We start from the raw sequence: 23,004 nt of genomic DNA on the forward strand, positions 1-23,004 counted from the left end.
CACACACACACACACATATTTTTTTTTTTTTTTTTGTGGTACGCGGGCCTCTCACTGTTGTGGCCTCTCCCATTGCGGAGCACAGGCTCCGGACACGCAGGCTCAGCAGCCATGGCTCACAGGCCCAGCCGCTCCGCGGCATGTGGGATTCTCCCGGACCGGGGCACGAACCCGTGTCCCCTGCATCGGCAGGCGGACTCTCAACCACTGCGCCACCAGGGAAGCCCCACGTTTATATTTTTAACAAAATAAAAGAAACAAGGGGAAAACCAAAATTTTTTCATGCAAATATTTTAATAAAATTATCACGCAAAGTTGTATATATACACATACAACTATTTACAGATATGTAAGCATATGTACAAAGACTAGAAAGGAATATACAGAAAAAATGTGTGTTAGGATACTGGGGTTCTGTTTGTTTTAAATTATTTTGTAATTATTTTACACTGAGGTAGGACTCTTGTGGTGTTAGAGAATCTTGTATAAATGTATTTGTTCAAGAGCTTCCCTGTCAATATCCTTTTCTGGGTACACATCATAGTTCAGTGGTACCTCTTCAACCCAGGGAGATAACTGTATATTAACCTGGAAAAAAAAAGGTCATAAACAAATACAAAAATTGCAGAATGAACCTATTCTCTTGAATTTCGAGAAATCATGACTAAGTAATTGAACACAAAAGATTTTTATTACAATGAGAGGGACTAAGTTCTACATGGTGCCACATAATTCTCTGTCGAACTAAATGGTAGGTTTGTGGATTCAGGGACTTAAGTAATTTACCTTGATTTTGGAATTTGAAAGAATAAAGAACATATAGTATAATTATTTTAATGTAAATAGTTTAATAATTAAACTAGCTTAAACAATAAAAGATTAAAACAACAATGGGAGTACACAGAGAAACGGTTCATATACACACAGTGATGGTGCTAAGAGGTTGCACGAGAGGGGGTAATCTCCCTCCATAACCTTTATCAGGCCCTTCCCTTCACATTGCAAACTTGGGTCTCCAGGATACAGAAATTCTGGAGCCACCAATGGATATATTTGTTTAAAGAAGTTTCATTAAATAGGAAAGCAATAATGTTATTCAAGAATTCACATATAAGGACTCTTTCAAAAATATTTTACTTTGGTAAGTGAAAATCACTGAATTATTTCAATACATACAGACATTATAAACTGGAGAGCACATATTTTAAAAGGTATGTTTTTATGAGTATGGAAAAGTATGGTAGAATTATACCACTCACGGGGTAGGGATCTCATGGGGAGGGAATTAGGTGGGGGGAAACTGGGGAGATCAACATCGTTTCTTTATATATCTCTGGATTATTTCCCTTGTTATGACAAACATGAATTACTTTTGTAATTTAGATGATTGACAAAAATTTTTAAAGAAGGTATTATTGATGATTGTTTAGTTTTTTAAAGGAAGAAATATATACTTAAATTTGGCAGTGCTTATATGTGAGGAAAGAGGTATTAAAGAAAATGATAATACGACTCTGTACTAAGAAATGCCACAGTATCTTTCATCTAGGGATCTCAAAGAGCTTTACAAACATTAATTAACCTTTATAAAAGAGTCAATTTATTGGGCTGAATCTTATTATTAAGTATCAGCCTTATTTTGTACGGAGAATCTGAGGAACATAGAAGCAGTTTGTGCAAGATTCCAAACTTGACCTAGCTCAACTGTGTTCAGGATGTGGGCCTCCAGTCCACTTACTGATTCTAGAAACCTGAACAGCTCTGTTCCTTTTGTTCTCAGGAAAAAGTTATGATGTGGGTCTTCTAAGTCTCTTACAAATATTTAATAGCATTTGTTAACCTAAATAAAACTGTAACCCCACAGCTGGAAAAACTGGGTGGAGAAGCAAAGGAATCTGTACACTTTCAGAGCTCTTGATGCCAGTGAACAAACCACAAATCAGTTCTTAAGCCATAAGGTTTTGCTATTCTTTCTATCATTGTCACTATATTCAGACAGAACATTTCTAGAATATTTTAACAGCTATCAGAAAAAAGCAGAAGAAAAGTTTTGTCAATAAAAATGCTGGGAAAGAGGCTTACATACCTGAAGACCTGAGAGAGAATCTTCAAGACTTGGCACTGTCACTAATAAGGATCCTTGTTTCCTTACATTATGGCTGATATATTCCCAGGCTCTATAACACATTCAAAACTTATATGTTATGCTTTACCAGACACTGGATATTTTTTCAAAATGAGGATGACAAAAAAATATACAGCCCAGGCGACATGTAGAAATCCAGATGGGTAAAAATGTTTGCCAGCAGAAAGCAGGACCGCAGCAAGATACTAGAAATTGGTAAATTCAGTTCCTGAAGGGATGTTGGCAAAACTGTGAAGTTACAATACTGAGAGAGATTTAACAAGATGGGGATTAGGGTTAATACAAGGGATTGTGAGTAAGGCCAAAAGGAAGTTTTCAGAACTGATACAGAAATCAAAGCTGGATCAGCGTTAAAGCCTCTTCAATTCTTTATGAACTGTCAAACTTTCTGCAGAATGGAACCGGGCTGAGGCGGGTGAGTGGGAAAGACTCATGGAGAAAGGCCAGAGAAGCCAGAAAACAAGCAAAGACTAAAATAAGAGTATAACATATAGATTAGATCTTTTAAAATAATATCAAGAGTGAAATCATACTTTATTTGGCTGTCAGAAATATTCAATGGAAAGAATTCTGGACACTATGGCACCTGAGAAGTTTAATGAGATCAACTAGATTTAAAGCACGATGGCATGCCATGTGCATATATATGTGTCAGAGGGCAGTGTCTGATCAGTTCTGATTAACCTGTAGAGCAGACAAGAATGGGATTTCTACACTGTGCACGAGTCTTGACAGTACACCCTGCTATTGGGGAGCAAGGGTCAAGCAATGCAGGGATGTGCACCCCTTGTAGTGGGGCAGGTGGGCAGCAGTATCACTTGCACTTATTTTAGTTACAGCAATGGTTATTGGGTTTAGTATATTCTGGAGCTTACTAGGCAAAACGATACAAATGTTCTTTTTCTCAGGCTAAATATAAAACCAAGAAGCAGTGTTTGATAATAAATATCACTGTGCTTGGGCTAGAGCTGTTCGTTGTCTTGATGTAGTTCCTTAGAAATTATATATTTTACAAGTCTATTTAGTAAGACTGAAGAAGCTGAGTATACTGGCACGGTTGGGCATGGCTCTCAAAATAGCACTTGCTGTTTCTGAGAAGCTGTCATTGTAGTAGTTGTATATGTTTCACCTACTGAAAAAATACAGAGGCACCTTTTAAACTAAGAATTACTCTACTTGCTACAATACAGAATTATATAGGTAAATGATCAATTTTGTCAGAATGATTCCAATATCAGAATGCTTTACTGGATCTTCTACACTTTCTCCCATGTACTGTCATTCATGATGAAGGTAATTAACCATGAGAGGCTATAATCTATCTATATTTAGAATTCACTGCATTTGATTAACTTGGAGAAATGACTGAACTAACTAACACATGGTCAGTACGTATTTGGTGAGTCATGCAGAGTTTGTGAATTAATTTTCCAAGATAGTTTTTTTTTTGAGATTTTTAATTTACTTATTATTTTTGGCTGTGTCTGGTCTTAGTTGCGGCATGCAGGCTTCTCTCTAGTTGTGGCGTGCGGGTTTTTCACCGGACCACCAGGGAAGTCCCCCAAGATAGTTTTTAAAACAACCCAAACATGAAAATACTTTCCAGTATCAAGTTAACAGGTAGCATTCATCATTCTTCAGCATTCAAAATCTTCCTATATGAATCTGTGAAGAGTTTAAGGTGTTTTTGTCTTTTAACTTCTTATACAGCATAAACCTAGTATATTTCATTCTCCAACAATTATGTAATGTTTTGACTACTGGTCCTGAACTTAAAAAGGTAAAAAGCTATACATACTTTGTCCACTGGAAATTAAGCTTAAAGAGTGCACTATGATTAAAACAACTTGTTCATGCTGTGTTTCTGGCCTTTAGCCTGTGACCAAAAAATCATCACCCATTCTGGCTGAGCTTTGAGGATATGATTAGCTTTCTGTTGAACTAGTTTCTTTTTAAACTATTTACACTGTTAATTTTGTACTAACCTTAACCTACAAGTAATAGATATGTGTGTGTATGTGTGTGAGAGAGAGAGAAAATATAGACGGTAAAGGGGTGGCAGGATAAAGAGGGTTACTCATTCAGGATTCTACTCCATATTAACTGTTTACGGTCTATAATTATGTCTTTTTATTTCTTGCAGTGGAAACCTCACTGATGCACTAATCCAAATGTGTGTAATGCCCTTTCATAGATATGGAAAGGAGGTTTCCTGCATCTAGAGTATACGTATGTCATTATGATAAATAAGTCAGCAAGCCTAACTGACCAGAAAATCAGTGTCTTAGACTACAGGAATTTTCTAATTAGAGGAACCTATAAGTTCTGATGAGAAGTCAGAAAAGCGATCACAGGGAATTCCCTGGTGGTCCAGTGGTTAGGACTCCACACTTACTGCCCAGGGCGTGGGTACAATCCCTGGTCGAGGAACTAAGATCCCACAAGCTGTGCAGAGCAGCCAAAAATTAAAAAAAAAAGTGATCAGAGATTTGTTAATTTTTCTATTGCTTGAATAGTGGAATAAACTCCAGGAACCTACTATTACCACATTAAGAACATTTTTAAAATTTGATCATGATTCACTGTTTTCTAGCTGAATATTCTTGTATCTTGGGTTTTTTTAAATTTTATTTATTTATTTTTGGCTGAGTTGGGTTTTCCTTGCTGTGTACGGGCATTCTCTAGTTATGGCGAGCGGGTGCTACTCCTCTTCACTGCGGTACATGGGCTTCTCTTTGTGGTGGCTTCTCTTGTTGAGGAGCATGGGCTCTAGGTGCGTAGGCTTTAGTAGTTGTGGCAGATGGGCTCAGTAGTTGCGGCTTGCGGGCTGTAGAGCACAGGCTCAGTAGTTGTGGCACATGGGCTTAGCTGCTCTGTGGCATGTGGGATCTTCCTGGACCAGGGCTCGAACCCGCGTCCCTTGCATCGGCAGGTGGATTCTTAACCACTGCGCCACCAGGGAAGCCCTACATCTTGTTTTATAGTCATTTATAGGCACCAGTTAATTCCCATAATTTTGTGATAGGAGAGCATAGGACATGTTTTTTCAAAGAAAAGAAAACTGAGGCAGAAAAGAATAAGTATAAAAACCCACTGGGAATTGATAACTTCTTGCATCCCAGACTGCGAAGCAAATGCTTCGGTCATGAAACCATTTTATAACTACTCAAAATTAGATGTAATATTTACAAGGTTAGACAACCAAAGATAATTTTTATTTTCATTTAGACATAACACATTTCCGTATTAATATAAACTCCTGACAGTTGAGGTCATTTCTGAGAAGTTTAATATCACTGCTAGGGCCCCCAGTTTGATCCCTGGTTGGGGAACTGAGGTCCCACAAGCCTCACAGTGTGGCAAAAAATAAATAAATTAATTAATTAAAAAAAGTTTAATATGAAAACACTTCTACCAATCCCTTTTCATACTTTGTTAGATATATTTTAACAACAGATTTCTTGCTTGAATAAATAACGTACCTGGCCTGTTCTGCCTCATTAAGAAAATATTCAAAGACATTATTCATTATAATAACATCAGCATTTTGTAGAAGTGAACCTTGTGTACAGATGTCTGCATGAAGCACCTAAAAAAGAATGAGTTCACGTAAGAGAACGAAGACACCATATCATGTAATCACGTAAGAAATAGCTATTGATTCAATGATGTTGTGAGGCAATATGGGAGATTCACACTTCTTAAAATGGGAGAACAGTATATTTAATACTACTACCTATGGAAGATACTCAATACCTAATAAACTTGTAAAAATTTTGTTTTAGATGGAATCCTTTATATAGTTATAATTACACTCTTTTCACTCCCAGTTCAGAGCGTTTTCCATTATATCACTAGTTATTCTGGCTCCATCATCAACTGGATTTGTACATTTGGGTAGTCAGTGTCTTCATAAATAAAATGGAGTAATATATGTCCTGATTCACAGAATCAAAAGGGACCATATAAAATTTAAAAACTAATTTATAAATTGTAAAATGTTAATACAAATATGTTAACTGGCCTTGTCCAACTCTTCATCTAAAATTCACTTGAATATATTATCTATCCAAGAAAGCAAACAAAACAATTTATTGAAAAAACTATATACCTCAAAAAATTAACTTCGACTATAATCAACAAGTCTTGTAGACCACAGGCAAGATAATAAGAGGAAACATTATTTGCTCAAGAGCAAAGCAAATAACTTTTATTTTAAAAAGAAGAGAAAAAGTTTTTTATATCGTATGATTTCCTTTCAAAAAAGAACTTAGCCTTACAAATAAATAATATCCAGAATGTTTAAATCTCTATTTCTAATTAAATCAATATTCCTGTTAGTTATGTGATTCTTATTATGTAAGAGCAGTGTGTTTTTGTTCATTAAATATGGGATAGTGAGAAAAATCCATGAACTTATTATTGGACAATGAATTCTCTTTGATCACTTGCCTCTCAATTTCCAAGATGAGAGAGAGAAAGAGAAAAAAAAGGAAGGATGGAAGGAGGAAGAGAATGAAAAGTTTTCCTTCTATAAGAAAGGGGAAAGCTAGATCTTTAATCTTACTAAGATATGTCTTTCAATATTTGATTGCACTGAATACCACAGATCCTTAGATACACAATACTTCTGTGCATTGCCATTAGAAGTGTAGGATCGCTAGTGAAATGACAAGGATTACTGCATCAACCAAAAAACTTCCTTTCCCCTTTTTTGTTATTTTTCCCCTTACATATAAGAAACAGAAAATTTCTGTCATAGCCCAACCCAGGACATCATTTTCCCATGAACCGCTATTCTGTGGCACCCACAATTCCTATTGAAAGCTTATAAAAAGATAAAAACTGTGAGCATTACTTAACCTTTTTGCTTACTTTCGACATTCAGAATTTAATTAAATACACTTCTGACCAACATCAAGAGATTCAAAATTAGTGCTACCAAAACTATAGTTGATATGAAGAAAATTAAGAAAAAATTCTACTTTCTAATAAAATTTGGAAGAGAAAAATGTGAGTGGAACATATTGATAATAATTCATCTTTATTATCAGTGTTTTAAAATATTAAGTTAACTCAATCTGTTTCTACACAACAGCAATCAAGAATAGATTCAAAAAGAGTTTCCAACTCCAATGCGGAAGAAATTTGGCTAAACTATGCTATACGGTGGATAACAGAATAAACATTTAAAAGGGTACCTTTATTCTGTCAGTGAACTGGTACTTTTTTATGACCATTTCCTGCAACTGGCAAAAGTCTCCATTCAATTCTACTCCATATAGTTGTGATGCTGAACTGTAAAGATAACCCTAAAATATGAAGATACATTATGATGCAAAAGAATTAGCTTTTAGTTGTGGGTTTATTTCTACTTGAAATTTTAAAAGTCAAACTTTTTTTTTTAAGTCTTTAATATTGCTTCTGTTTTATGTTTTGGTTTTTGGCCGCGAGGCATGTGGGATCTTAGCTCCCCAACCAGGGATCGAACCCGCACCCCATGCACCGGAAGGCAAAGTCTTAATCACTGGACCAGCAGGGAAGTCCCTAAAAATCAAACTTTTAAAAATAGAATTCAATAAAGTAAAAATAAAGATAAAAAGGAAAGACAAATAACATTTTATAATTTATGTAAAACAACTTTTAAGAACTTAGACTCTTACTCATCGAGACCCTGATTATAGTTTATTAATTTCTGTTATTTAAAAGTAATCATATTTTTAAAGATTGATTTCTTACTTTTCCTGATAAAACTGTGCATTCAACAAAGTTGGAAATGAGGAAAGTGATCACATATAGATTATTTGTTTAATACCCTACTTCTGTAATTTCTTGGGAAGTTGCATCAGGGGAAAGCAAGAAAGGTATTAACCTGTGGGAAATATAATGGAAACTCATGCACAGTCTGACACAAGAGGAGGGTGGCTGGAGGTGTGTCCTGTTTGGCTTTGAGAAGTCAGCCTGGTGTCTGGCAATCCACCAAAGATAACTGGCCATTAGTTAACAAGGATCATCAAGAACCGACTATATATTATTATGTATCTATTTTTGGTTGTAATAACAAAAAATAATCTGGAAGGAGAGGTCAAATCATATTCTGAAGACCATTATACATCAACTAACACTTACGTGTAAACTAAATTTATATTCATAGCTCATCATGGATTTTTAGAATATGTTCCATGGAGCATATGTAAGTATTCAAAAAATTTTTGTTGACTGAATCAGTGACGTACTATAGAGGAAAATGACAATATGTTTAAATTCATTAATGCTGCCAAATACCTGCATAGCCACAATTATTTCAGCTATATACTTTTCTAACAAATAAAAAAATTAACAGGAATGGACAAAATATGGTAAACAAGCATAATCTCTAATGTTCTCCAAACAAAGCCATCTGATAAACTGTACTTTCTATTATGGCTATTTTTCCTAATTGTAGAATAAAAGTCAATACTGAAAAATAAATGAAGCATGAAAGAGTTAACTGTTTCTGTTTAGGGCAGGCAGTGATGCTGGCAACTGATAGGGCCTGTTTCTGGCATGAACATCTACTGCTGTTGGCCACATGTTTTAACACATCTGCTAATGACAACCAGAAACCACATTGCAGTTTTTTGATAAAACCATTTAAGAATATTAAAAATGCTCATGATTTGAATTTTTTAAAAAAAGCCACATTGAAGACACAAAAGTCTACATTCGAACTTTGGATCACAGAAAACTAGAGCACGATGTGTGCTGGATATCATTTAGTTTGCTCACTTACAGGTCAGGAACCTGAGGCACAGAGGTGTTCAGGGACTTGCTCATAGCCATAAGCAATTACCCAGGTCAAGTAAATTTGTCAGTTTTATAAGCGCTCTTATCAAAACTCAGTATACTATACTATTTTAGTACAGTACAGAAAATGGAGTTAGAAGGGCAGTGAGTGACAGAATAGCAAAGTGTTATGAGGGTCACCTGTTGCTGTTTTGCTGATATTCCTTCACTTGTGTCACAAAGTCAAACTAGTAAAGGAAATCAGAGAGCTGGCCTTTGAAAGTCCAAATTTGATACACTATTTTAACAATATTATTCTGTTACTCTAATAAATAAAGCCAAGCTGTCACCTTGGATGGTGGCAGGCAAAACTGATGCTAGTAAGAGAAGAAAGTATTTCCAAATGTTGAGTATGTCTACAAGCTGGACTTTACCCCGTAAAGGACGGTGCCAAGCCTGGAGCCAACGTCAACCAAGACCTTTCCCGATAGATCAGGGAGTACATGATGATAAATAAACTTCAATTCCATGAGAGAGAAGGAATGAGAAATAAACCCTGGAGAATTAGAACAGAGTAAACATTAAATTCTGCTTGGGGATTAACAATTCCATTCTGTATTTCTAATTCTTTCACCTGTAAAGTGTATTTCATGTTTTTCTTAATCAATGAAAGCCATTCAGAGGTTATTTAGAAAAAATTAATGTGATAATTTTGTATTCATTCACTCTGAGCTGTATTAGACAAGAACAAATATGAAGTCTCTGACATTTAAAAGGCCTCTAGAGGGAACTCCCTGGCAGTCCAGTGGTTCCACTGCAGGGGGCACAGGTTCCATCCCTGGTCAGGGAACTAAGATCCTACAAGCCGTGCAGCACGGCCAAAATCATCATCACTCCTCCTCCTCCTCCTCCTCCTCATCGTCATCAAAGGCCTCGAGAAAACCGCTACTCAGCTGCCTGTCCCTACCCCCATGCTCCTCATTTCCTTCTTGCTGCTGCTTAGGGTGTCCTGGGTTTTCCCCTTCCTCTTCTCCCTCTGACCTGCTGTTCCCAGCAACTGCTTCCTAACTCCCATACCATCTGGCTTTCTCACCCTATCCCAGAGCCAACCACAGGGCTTCCACCTCTTGCTGCATAGACTGTAAACTACCCAAATGAATGACCATCTCTGGAGTGGAACAATGTGGCAGCCCTGACCAACCTAAAGTGTGTTCTGGAGTGCAGGAGAGGGGTGGTATGAAAGGAGGTTAAAACACTCCTAAACTGTTATTTCCCTTAGTTTAATTGCTACAATTTCTAGTCTCCTAGACCACCTTCTCACTCCATTATTTCTGTAATGAAATACCTGGGAGAGCCCGAGTCTGCTTTTTCTGATATGGAGGTAACCCAAAGACTTTCTCTACTGTATGCTACATGATATAATGGTCAGGAAGGGGAAAAACTTTGATCATAACTAATGACTGGTGGCAAAGAAAATGGAAGCAGGCAGGCTAATCCCTTGGAAGAAAATAAAGGATGACTAGGCCTCAGAAGTAACACTGGAGGTGATGGGGTGGAGGGGGGTTGACCACCATAGTCCTTATCTCCTCTCATCCTCACGATCCTCTTTGCCACGTTAGTGCTCCTGCCCTGGGCTCCAGAGTCATCGTTCGTGTCTTGTAGCTGGACAAGCCCCTTTCATATAGGGAATAAGAGGCCCACACAGTGATAGCTTTTTCAGAGTCATTATAGTTATCTGGGCTGGTCTGGGTGTCCAGACACTATTTACAATCTGATTTTTATGTGAAAATACATCCTAACCTCCAAATTTTTCTGTGTCAAACATAGCCCTTCTGTAAATTTCTGTATGTCAGATCTGATATGGTGTTATTTATAATTCACTTTTTAGTTTTCCCTCTATTGTTCTTTTTCTTTTGGCTGCGTTCGATCTTTGTTGCTGTGTGTGGGCTTTCTCTAGTTGCGTCGAGCAGGGCCTACTCTTTGTGGTGGTGCACAGGCTTCTCACTGTGGTGGCTTCTCTTGTTGCAGAGCATGGGCTCTAGGCGCACGGGCTTCAGTAGTTGTGGCACACGGGCTCAGCAGTTGTGGCACACAGGCTTAGCTGCTCCATGACATGTGGGATCTTTTCGGACCAGGGATCAAACCCGTGTTCCCTGTGTTGGCAGGCGGATTCTTGACCACTGCGCCACCAGGGAAGTCCCTTCCTCTACTGTTCTTGTCTAAGTCCTTTTCTATTCTGTGAATTTCAAATACTTCAAATGGAAATAAGTACTATCTAAAAATAGAATCTTAAATCAGTAAACCAGGGGAGTTTAATCCCCAACTACAATACAGGTACAATATATTTGTATTAGCAACATACTACAAATTTGGTAGTAGCTAATTTTCGAGAATAATATTATCTAAGATCAGTAATATGAGCACAATATTACTTACCCACTCTAAGCAACACCTCTAAATCTAAGTGAGCAGGGAGACTGAAATAGCATGTTTAATTAATAGCCTAGCCAATAATATCCAGTTTGAACAAAAAATATATTAACAGAAGAGTTAACATCTTAGCAGCATGGAGTCAGTCTAGTTTCCCATTTGAAACACAGGTGCTGCATCTGAGGGAAAGAGATGCAGGAGACTGTCACTAGAGTTGTTCTAGGTTATAGACCAAAGATGCTCCATGATGTTAAATCATGGCCTGAATAGACTGTCAAGATTCTCTATCTCCGTCCTCTGAATCCATGCCCATCCAACAATATCTGATTACTATCTGACTTCTCAAGTAGATGTTTCTATGGGGAGAACGTTTTCAGCCCCCTTGGCAGTTATATTTCTCATTGTAAATAAATCAGCACTATGGTTAAATGTGAATCTCTATTGAGTATATAAAGTATGAGTCAGTTTCCCTGTATTCATTCACTTCTGATTAGTTGCTGGACCTGAAAAGTCACCTCCAATTAAACATGCTCAGTGAAAAGCAGAAATATCCCCCTGGGAGAGACAAGAAGTGGCCTAGCTTCCCTGGACGATGTTTCTATTTAGTTTCCCTGACTGCAATAATTGGTAATGGCTAGGCTGCAGGTTGCCCTTTTGCTTTCAAAAAACAGTGAATGCTTAGGCAAGAATCTGCATACTTGGGACTTCCCTGGTGGCGCAGTGGTTAAGAATCTGCCTGCCAATGCAGGGGACATGGGTTCGAGTCCTGGTTCAGGAAGATCCCACATGCTGCAGAGCAAATAAGCCCGGGAGCCACAACTACTGAGCCCGCGTGCCACAACTACTGAAGCCCGCGCACCTAGAGCCCGTGCTCCGCAACAAGAGAAGCCACCACAATGAGAAGCCCGCACACTGCAGTGTAGAGTAGCTCCCGCTCGACGCAACTAGAGAAAGCCCATGTGCAGCAACGAAGACCCAATGCAGCCAAAAATAAATAAAAAAATAAAAATTATAGATATTAAAAATAAAATCTGCATACTCATGACATGTAAGGAAAAGTACACACGAAGTCATCAGGTTCGCAGGCTTGAGTACCCACCTAAAGGTGCCGTCTGGTGTGAGCCGCACACCATACAGTAGTATCTGCTCATTTTTCCTTCCTCACATAATGAATCAATAAAGTCTTCATCATAAAGGAATGCATCAACGTGGACTGTGGGTTCTGGCTGCTGCTGTATCTGGTGGAGAGAAGAAAAACATCAAAAGAAACAAAGTACAAAGAAGTCTCTTTTTATTGCTAAATAAGGCAAAACATCAGTGGTTCATATGCTAAAATTCTGAGAGCAACGACAAGGCCCAGGAAGACAAGTTTTGATTATGGAAGTCAGCAACTCTGCTCTGCTTTTGTTTTATTTTTCAGACACTAGCAACTTGTTATTTGACATGTCATGATGCAAAACATGGCTATGAGAAATAGATTAAAATTTTAATTGAAAGGAGTATTTTGAGACCATCTTGTCCGTCCTAAGTAGTATATTTTACAAATAAAGAAACTGATACCCAGAGAGAGTTCTCCCAAGAAATGACACTAGTTAGTTAAGAGCGGGAAGAACTGAAACTAATATCAGGTCTTCTGAGTCCTACATGTCAGCGACTTACCCATCAAAATACTTAGCAAGTAATCTTTGCCCAAAAGCAAAGTTTTCAAATAATAACAATGTTAGTAAAACTCCATGCTTACAAATAATAGCACTTTATTAATACTGGTGGTACATGATATAATAGCAAGCAGCTACAGAGAAAAATACGTCTGATTCCTTCTACTTTAACACTAAAGAATCAACCTATCTGCTTGGAAATCCACAAATTATATCTACATCTATACACACACATACACATATATAAGTATATAAAATGTATGAACATATACAAGGACCAGAAGGAAACAAAGGAAGAGAAAAACAGTTTGTTGGGATGAGGGATTGTGGGTCCACCATTAACATGCAATGAATACATTTTTCTCTCTTTATATATTGTGTTATATCATGAGACTGCTAAGATTGTTTTATTAATAACATCCAAACTGTATTACAAATATTGCTCTCAGTTTTTATACGACCCACTATTTTCCTCCTGTGAATGACTGGATGTTTACTAAGATTTACTGAGTGCTCACAATGAGCACAGAACTACTAAAAATGTACAGGATTTAGTACCTCTGCTCAGGAATTTACATGCTGAAAAACCACATGAAGCGCTGCTACTTTCAGATTAGTGGGGGAAGAAGAAATTATTATTCTTAGTTTTGCTTTAGGAAACAGTATTCATAGCATATGTATCCCTCCCATAAGAGTTGGGCTTTGAAGGTACCTGAATGAGGGGGTTGTCTGGAGAAGAAAAGTGAGAATTCTAGGAATAAAGGAATAAAAGAAGCAAAAATTGTGTAACGCAAAAGTAGGAGAAGGAGACAAAGGGGTGAACTTCACCCTTGATAAAAGCCACGGAAATGGAACAGGGAAAAGAAAACCAGGACAATGATGTAGGCAGGGACAGATTAATGTCGTGCCTTGATTTTGGGGGTGGGGGTGGGGGGTTGAGTGCTTGGCAAACAGGACACCGTCAAAAAATATCTGTTGAATGAATGGTACTAGGGAGCCAGAAGGTTACAGACTCAAAAGAATTGGCGACATGATTGAAGCACCAAACGAAAAAGCAGAATTCAGGACTGATTAGACTGGAAAGGCTAATGGGGTCAGCGGAGAATAGGAGAGTCCTCAAGTAGCACTAAGAGTAAATTAATTAAACACATTTACTTTTTGGAGGGCTAGATGTTCTGAGGAAAGCATGGATTCTAGAGGTAAGCAATTCCGAAGGTCTTCTGCTATGTTTTTCAACATAATGTCATTATTGTCTTGAATGAATTCATCAAAATCTCCTGCAAAAAAAAAAAAAAACAGAAAAAACCAGATACAGCTTTTATGGTTGTACTCATACCGAGACTAAGTGATTACAATGGGTGGATATTTTCCATCAGATAGCATCAATTTATAACAATAAATAAACTTTCTAACCAATGAAATATTTAAATTTTAACAAATGTTCCATTGAAAACACTGAGGTTTTCCTTTTTCCAAACTGCTTGAAAATATAAAACTTGACTATTTCAGCCTGTTATAGAACAACAAAGGCATTTAAAAAATATGTAGTACTTTTACTACTTTATTTTTACTTAAGGAAAGTACTGCCATTAGTTTTTAGGGTCTTAAACTTACCAGTAAGTAGTCAAATATTCCTTTTGTGACCATATAGATCTTACAAGTTTAGGAGGCATCACACAGGGATTACTAAGAATATAACTTTAATCTGAGCATCTCTGCCTCCAATAAAACGTACTCAAGACTTTGGATAACAAGCACTAACAGATGGCACCAACTATAGAATAAACTTTATAAGAATCATGTTGCTCCACTGCATTTGAACAGCAGATAAAATGATCATTAAAACAGCACATTTCTGATGACTGTGGCCTACCTTTGGATAATCTGGCAAAAAGGGAAGTGTGCGTGCATGCCGATGTATGTAGCAATAAAGATGGAGAAGGTAAGAGACTGACGGTGAATCTAGGTGAGGGTATAAAGGTGGTGTTCATTGTTCTGCTTTTTCAACTTATCTGTGTGTTTATAAATTTTTTTAAATTGGCTCTACAAAAGTATGATTTCTAAGCAGCTCATATAATTTTAACTAGAATGTGACTTATCTGGAAGTAAAATACTCTGTTAGCTACAGCCTGAATGCCGAATATAGACTGGAAAGGACTACTAATGAAAACATTTTACCTTTTTCTTAAAAGACTTATATTGAATTCTTGCTAGAGTAAAAGGACCTCGAAGGGGTTGTGTTTTTCTTACTGTTTTAAAACAGCTATAGAAGGAAAACAAGGAGATTCTGAAGAAAATATCATCCATCTCCACATTTCCCCCCCCAAATCTTTGTTTGTTTTTAAACAAGTTCATGATTTCCTTCTTAAACATAATAATTCTTGTGTTGGGTCAGAATGCAATTTTCATGTCACAAATAACAATTAAAATTTGGATAATATTTTCTAGTTTGCAAAGTTCTTTCACATAGAAACTAGGTCATTTAAGTATTATAACATCCATGTAAGGAAGACAAAGCAAGATTACATTCTCTGATTTACAGAGGAGGTAACTGAGTCTTTTAAGGTTAAATGAACTGTGAAAAGTTACAAAGCAGGCCAACAGCAGCACAAGAAACAAACCTAGGTTTTTTGCTTCTAAATAAAGCTACTCTTCTTTTTCACTTTTTCCACTGTTTCCCTACGTACAGAGGTTCTTTCTCTGTATAACTTCCTTTTGAGCAATAGTAGTTAATATGAAGATACTGATATGTTATTTGGCTCTCTGAACTAATGCAGAAAGGCCTTTTAGCTCTTTTTTCTTTCCTCACCTATCTAGTATAATGATCTAAACTGTTGCTTCAAATTTTTTCTAGAAGGATGCAAAATATAAATTATAGAGAAATGAAAATACTATGAAGATTCATTCCAAATTGTTTTAGGTGGAACTTAAATAGCACCTGTGATGCATTTTTAAAAAAACTGGCCTTTTAAAAATTGTATTCTTAAAATCTAATTAAATTTTCTCAAGGTGTTAATTAATACCTAACATCTGCTTAGCTTCTCTCTGTAGATGGAAAACTGTCTAGAAGCCTCTATGACTTGCACTTAATTCTAATAATATCACTCACACCATTGATTCTTAGCAAGTTCTCTCAATTTGTAAATGGTATAATTGAAGAAGCCAATAAAAATCTCATTATACCAAAGTAAGATATTTCATAGCCCAACTTCTTCAGATTTAATTCTGTAACATAAACAACCATGTTAGGAAAACATAGTTTTCATGTGGGTCGGCCTTATAAGAGTCTTACAGTGGAAAGGGAACTTAATTACGAACTATTACCAAATGGCAGAATCCATCCATGCATCTCTGACATATGATTGTTTTTCAGTCTTCACCTGAACACATTTGGGAAGAGCATTTCTTCCATGTGCTGAGCCAGGATCTGCCTTTCCATAACAGCTCATTTTTCTAATTTCAGCTCGAGAGGAATCATCATCTTTAATGCTATTGCTATACGGCATTTATTGAATGAGCACTTTTAAGGCATGCTAAACTTTGTGCAGTGCTTTTCAGTCATTTAATCCTCAGAATCCTATATGTGGTACTATTATCACTTCTATTTTATAACAAAAGAAGAATGTGAGGTCAGAATTTAAGTTACTTGTCTCAGGTCATACTGGCCAGAAAGTGATAGAGTTGGAATTTGAATGTAGGTCTAACTCTGAACTCTTAGTTACTATACCATACAGTCTCTCTAAGGGAGCTCAGAAGGCAGCTGGCTAGTAAGAGCTCCCCTATCACTGCCTTAGCCTTCTCTTCTCCCTAGCTCTGACCACGGTTCCTCATATATTGTGGGAACCATATCTACTGCCATCTGGTTGTCACCTTCTGGACTTGTTCAACAGCCCCTTTAAATGTGGCCCTGGAACTGAACTCGATTTGGCAATTTAGTTCTCTAATCCATGACTACCTTAGCTTATTTTCCTCTTCTATCACTTAGTAGTGTCTAGGGCTCTGATTGCTACTGCTACTGGGTTATTAATAGACTTGGAAGGGGTGGTGCTGGTGAACCATCTAAACAGTCATATGTGAAGATCGAGGGAGCTGGAGAAATGAAAGATGGGAAGGGCTGCAAATTCTGAACCATCACAATAGATTTCCCGCTGTCTCCCTAGTTAAATATGTTTATTTGGGAGTCAATCCCCCAATTAATGTAAGCATCACCAGGCAAGATGAGAGATATTATGAAATTGTGTGTTAAATTACTCAGTCATTTTATTATTTTTTTTAATATTTTTTTTTTGCGGTACGTGGGCCTCTCACTGTTGTGGCCTCTCCCGTTATGGAGCACAGGCTCCGGACGCGCAGGCTCAGTGGCCATGGCTCATGGGCCCAGCGGCTCCACGGCACGTGGGATCTTCCCGGACCAGGGCACGAACCCGTGTCCCCTGCATCGGCAGGCGGACTCTCAACCACTGCGCCACCAGGGAAGCCCTACTCAGTCATTTTAAAAAGGCAGTATTAAGTGAAGACTCATTCCCAAGGATACCAGGTGAAAATGAGAACTGACACCTCTTATCCTGGACAACAAACTCTGATTCAACTACATTCAAGGGTAAAAAGAGATTCCTTCAGTTACAGCAGTGATTCTTCACCATGGTCCTAGTTAGCAGGATCCACATATGGGCTTTATGTGGTCCATAAAAGGCCTAAAGTTGCATGCTTGGTTGTATACATAAATATGTATACTTTTCTAGGAAGAAAATTCTCAAAAGATCTTTCATAATAAGTTAATATTTGTTGAGCACTGTATGTAAGGCACTGTGGAAATTTTTAGCTCAAGAGGCTAAAATTAGTTTCATTATCTGTAGTGGTTGGCAAATAACTTCTGAAAAGAAGGGCAAGATATTTTTGCCCCAATAATGGCTATAAAACAGGTGGAACAGGCATGATATGATAGGATATTACTGCAGTGTGTAAAACTGGAATTCACTTAACATTCTATCATCATAAGTATTTGTTATTAAAATTAAATTCCTTAAAACATTATTTTAAAAGGCTGTGTAATATTCCACCATATGTATACTACTTAACCGTTCAGTTCTACTACTATACATTTAGATACAATTTTAACTGTGAAAAATTGGGAACACTGCAACTAACATTTTGGCATACATCATCTCTTTGTATTTATTTCCTTACTATAAATTCTTAGAAGTAGAAGTATTTAAACATTTTAAAGGCTTTTGCTACATATTGTCAAATTTCTTTCCTGAAAGATTATACCAATTTAATCTATCAGAAAAGAATAAGAATATGTGTTTCATTAAAGCCTTATAGCATTGAATAGTACCATAAAAACAAACTTTGTTGTTTTAATTTGCATTTCTTTAATTACAAGTCAGGCTGAACATCTTTTAACATGTATAATAGCTATTTCAGAATGTGTGTTAACAGTACGTTGCTTGGAAAAAGTTAAAGAAAGGTGTTAATCAGTTGCCTAAGGACAGTAAGGTTTTTCTCAAATTACATATGTAGGTGGGAAGGGAGTGGAGAAAGAAGAGCTTCACTAAAGAGCAAAATTCATTCTTTAACAATTTCCTACTTATATTTAATTAAATACATGGGGAGAGAGAAGTCACCAAAGCTGACAGTCTATGAATCAAACCCCACTTTTTACATCTAGTCAGGTATCAAGTCCTATCACTTTCTCTTTTGAATCCACTTCCTCTTCATTACCGCTTCAAATACCTCATAGGCACAGGCACCACCTCACATTTAGAATACCAGGACAAACTCACAATTAGCTCCTGAATTATCAGTTTCCCCCCAATATAAGATATCCTGCACACCGATTTTAAACTAATCGTGCTTCAACTTCACTTTGTGTCACTCCTTCTCCTTACAATTTTGGGATAGCTTTTCACTTTTCAACATATGAAGTGTCACTCTAGACTTTCAAGGCCCTCTATATCATCAGAGTCTAACCATCCTATTTTCTATTCTCATTACTCTCTAACATAACTTCTGCTCAAGATGTGCAAATCTCCTCAAGTGTTTTCCATACTCCTTCCTGTTCATACTGTTCCTTTCAACTCTATGACCCTGCCTTTTGCAATAAGGCCCTGCTCAAGTTACTTCATCTCCATGAAGTCTTACGTTCAAACTCTGGCCTTAACTCACCCATATCCTTACCTCTAATGACTTACAATACATAATTAAACATTGGGTTATATATTTCCTATTATTCATTCATATCTTATATTACTCTGAAGTTCTTATTAAATTTAAAAAATTTACTGAGGGGACTTCTGGTCCTAGACAAGATGGCTACTTCCCTCTTTTTCCCCTGCTCCTCCCCTCTAAATACAATGAAATACCCTGGAAATAAATCAACAAGCAACCAGAAAGGACTCTGAAAGCTAGAAAAAAGGTAAACTGTCTAGTGACCTGAGGATTTAAGGAAGGAGGGTCACCGCAGTGAATTCCCTCCTGAGTTTTCCTTTTATCTTCCATGTAGCCTGGACGGGGCCCTGGAGAGGCCTGCATCCCAGAACTACCAACAGCCAGACTGAAAAAAAAGAACAGAACAAAAACTAAGAAAAGCCTGCTCTCTCTCACCAAAGACTGTAAAGGGGAAGAACAACAGAGATGTACTGGGGAGCCCTAATCCCTAGTCCACACCTGGGGCAGTGGCAGGCTATCTGGTAATGACAGGGGAGGCTGCTGTCCTCAGGCCCTCTACCCAGCAGGATAGAGACCCAGGCCTGAGGTCTCCCAGCCTTCTGCCCAGTGGCCAAGAGCAAACCAGGCCCTGTACTGCTTGTCCCCTACTCCCACTGGTGGAAGGTAAGCTCAGTGACATAGGGTGATCCAAGAAACTGTCCTTCTCCATGCAGGCAACACCAGCATAGATTGAGCAGGAGCCCCAGCAGTTTCAAGGAATGAAGCAGACCTGAATAGCACTGCAAGGGCACTGAAAACTAAATTGTTATCAGAGCTACAGCCCACAAAAGCAGGCCAGAACCAATAGGTTAAACTTAAGCAGGGTAACTGCCTACTAAGATAGATTTGAATAGGATCAAGTCAGCATAATATCTAAAATATCCAGGATAAAATCAAAATTACCCTAGCATACAATCAGAATATCCAGGATACAATGGAAAATCATTTATACCAAGAACAGGAAGTCATAATGTGAATCTGGCAATCTTGATGCTAACATGTAAATTAATCAGAATTTGGATGATCAGACAAGGCTTTTAAAGCAAACTCCATAATAAAAATGCTTCAATAAGCAGTTAAGAATTATCCTGTACCAAGTGAAAAAAAATAGAAAATCTCAGCAAAGAAGCAGAAGTCATAGAAAAAGAAATAGAAACTATAAAACTAAACAAACAAACAAACAATAACAACACAAAAACACTTGCTGAATGGGTTCAGTAGTAGAGATGACAGAGGATAGAATCAGTAAACTTGAGTTGACAGATCTATAAAATTTATTCCATCTGAACAACAGAGATAAAATAGACAGAAAAAAAAATAACTGAACAGAGCCTTAAGGATCTGTGGAATAACAAAGATCTAACGTTAGTATCAGAGCTCCAGAAGTAGGGGAAAAAGTGTGGGGCTGAAAAGTATTCGAAGAAATATAGCTAAAAACTCCCCAAATTTGGTTAAAGACATAAACCTAAAGATATAAGAAGCCAAGCAAACTCCAAATATGATAGACCCAAAGAAATCCACATAAGAACATACCATAAACTTCTAAAAACAAAAGAGACAAAGAACAAATCTTAAAAGCAACCAAAGATAAATGATTCACTCCCTGTAGGGAAACACCAATTCAAGCAGTGAATTTTTCATCTGAAACCATGGGAGCAGACTTCCCTGGTGGCACAGTGGTTAACAATCTGCCTGCCAATGCAGGGGACACGGGTTCAATCCCTGGCCCAGGAAGATCTCACATGCTGCGGAGCAACTAAACCCATGCGCCAAAACTACCGAGCCTGCGCTCTAGAGCCCGCGTGCCACAACTACTGAAGCCCATGCGCCCTACAGCCTGTGCTCCACAACGAGAGAAGCCACTGCAATGAGAAGTCCACGCACCACAACAAAGAGTAGCCCCCGCTCAAAGCAACTAGAGAAAGCCCATGCGCAGCAACAAAGACCCAACACAGCCAAAAAACACTCCCCCAAAACCACCAAAACAAAAAAACCCCAAAAACAAAACAAAAAAAACCCCCAAAACAAAAGAAACAAAAATCAAAAAGCAAACCAAAACTGTTTTTTGTTTAACAAAAAACCATGGGAACCAGAAGATTACAAAATTTGTCAAATGCTAGAAAAAAAGGACCACAAACTGTAAATTTTATATCTGATGAAATTATCCTTCAGGAATGGAGAAGTAAAGAAAACCTCAGATGCAGAAAAACTAAGAATTTGTTGCCAACAGACCTACCCTTAAAGAACTGGTAGAGGAAACTCTCCAACAGAAAGGAAATAGCAGAAGAAGGCTTGGAACTTCAGAAAGGAAAGAACAACAGAATGGGTAAAAACAGAGTAAATTCATTACACTATCTTGCTCTTCATTAGTTTCTTAAACCATATTTGATGGTTAAATCAAAATTTATAAAACCATCTGTAATAGTGCTCAATGTATATAGAGGAAATACATAAAACAATCATATTTTTTAAGTGGGGGAGGGTAAAGGGACCTACATGAAAGTAAGATTTCAATACTTCTTTCTAGTGTTAAAACATTGAGACCAGTAGATGGTGATGTTACATATGTATACTGTAATAGAGTAACCACAAAGAAAACTATACAAAGAGATATACTCAGAAACACTATAAACAAGAACAGAATTCTAAAACTGTTCCATTTACCCACAGGAAGGCAAGAGGAGATAAGAAATTGAGAAACCGAAGGATCAAACAGGAAACAAAGATTGGAAAATCTGTAAGTTATGTGGCTACTTCCTCAGTGGTAATAGCAATATAATATAGAACTGCAGTAGTATGCTGTTCGACAAATGTAAGTAGACCCCAGGCTTTGCTTTTTAGATTTGTCGGAATTTCAAAGAACCTCTAACAACTCTGTAGCTGCTGTTCAGCAACAGGTTCAATTCTGCTCAATGAAGATGTATTTAAAATACAGGAAACAGAAAAGCTTCTAAAAGCTTCTAGTCACCTACTATTAACTTCTTTAAGCATTTAAATATTTTCTTGATTATTTTATTTATTTTCTTATACACACCTTAATTTTCTATCCTTTATAACTTTTTTTAAAGCAGATTTACATAGACTTTTTAAAAAAAATTTAAATTTATTTATTTATTTATTTATTTATTTATGGCTGTGTTGGGTCTCCGTTTCTGTGCGAGGGCTTTCTCTAGCTGCAGCAAGCAGGGGCCACTCTTTTTTTCCCCTTTTTTTTTCCCCCCTTTTTTTCCTTCAGAAAAGAGGTTAGACACAAGGCGGCTGTAGCCGCTTGTCAGAAGTCTGTAGCGGAATCACAAACCCAGAGCCAGGTCCTCCTGCACCCAATCCTAAACTGACAAAAGTTTGCGATGTGCCCCCCTTCAACCCGCTCCGTAGCAGAGCAGAGACCAGCACAGCTACCCCGTGGAAGGCTTCTGGCCTCACCCTAAGTCCCCAAGGTCAGCGCCCACAGCATATTCTTGCCCCAACCGTCTGACTCTGGCTCTGATCGCTTACGGGTAGTTCTCATCCACTGGAGCAGAGCTGGGAGGTCTGCTGGAGCCATGGTACGGAGTAGCTGCAGTACTGCTTGCCGAGCTGAGCGGAATTCCATATTGGAGGAAAAAGCAGAGCAGGGGAAAGGTTCGCACTGCGCACGCGTAGGCGTGGGCAGAGGCGGGTCCAGACACCTGATTCGACCCGGGGTGGAACCCGCCTCCCTTGGTTGCTAAAGTTCTAAGCCCCGCCCCCTCTTTGGAGTTCTCACTTGCTCCCGGGAATTCCTACACGCAGACATCCCTACACCCCCATCTCCCT

General features: G+C 37.8%; 1 protein-coding gene across 2 annotated transcripts; it reads right to left on the reverse strand.

Annotated features, from left to right (window-relative positions):
* Positions 1-282: 282 nt before the first annotated feature.
* Positions 283-22,904, reverse strand: LOC309803530 (uncharacterized protein). 2 transcript variants are annotated; one of them, XM_082619894.1, is made up of 8 exons: positions 22,705-22,904; positions 14,155-14,276; positions 12,441-12,579; positions 9,346-9,467; positions 7,348-7,458; positions 5,629-5,735; positions 2,087-2,177; positions 283-588 (listed from the first exon to the last, which is right to left on the reverse strand). In XM_082619894.1, exons 1-8 carry the CDS (start codon positions 22,799-22,801, stop codon positions 472-474), a joined length of 906 nt encoding a protein of 301 aa, XP_082476020.1. In that variant the 5' UTR covers positions 22,802-22,904; the 3' UTR covers positions 283-471. The 2 variants fall into 2 exon arrangements, with proteins under 2 accessions (XP_082476020.1, XP_082476021.1); XM_082619895.1 differs by lacking the exon at positions 7,348-7,458.
* Positions 22,905-23,004: the final 100 nt, after the last annotated feature.

Source organism: Mesoplodon mirus, assembly GCF_964341445.2.
Source record: "Mesoplodon mirus genome assembly, chromosome: 4".
NCBI classification, from domain to species: Eukaryota; Metazoa; Chordata; class Mammalia; order Artiodactyla; family Ziphiidae; genus Mesoplodon; species Mesoplodon mirus.

Excerpts from the sequence above, each read along its gene's own strand:
- LOC309803530 (XM_082619894.1), bottom strand. The coding sequence starts at position 22,801 with ATGGAATTCCGCTCAGCTCGGCAAGCAGTACTGCAGCTACTCCGTACC. Across the intron at positions 2,178-5,628 it reads AATGAGGCAGAACAGGCCAG|AGCCTGGGAATATATCAGCC; the intron begins GTACGTTATTTA and ends AATGTGTTATAG. Across the intron at positions 589-2,086 it reads ATTCTCTCTCAGGTCTTCAG|GTTAATATACAGTTATCTCC; the intron begins GTATGTAAGCCT and ends TTTTTTTTCCAG.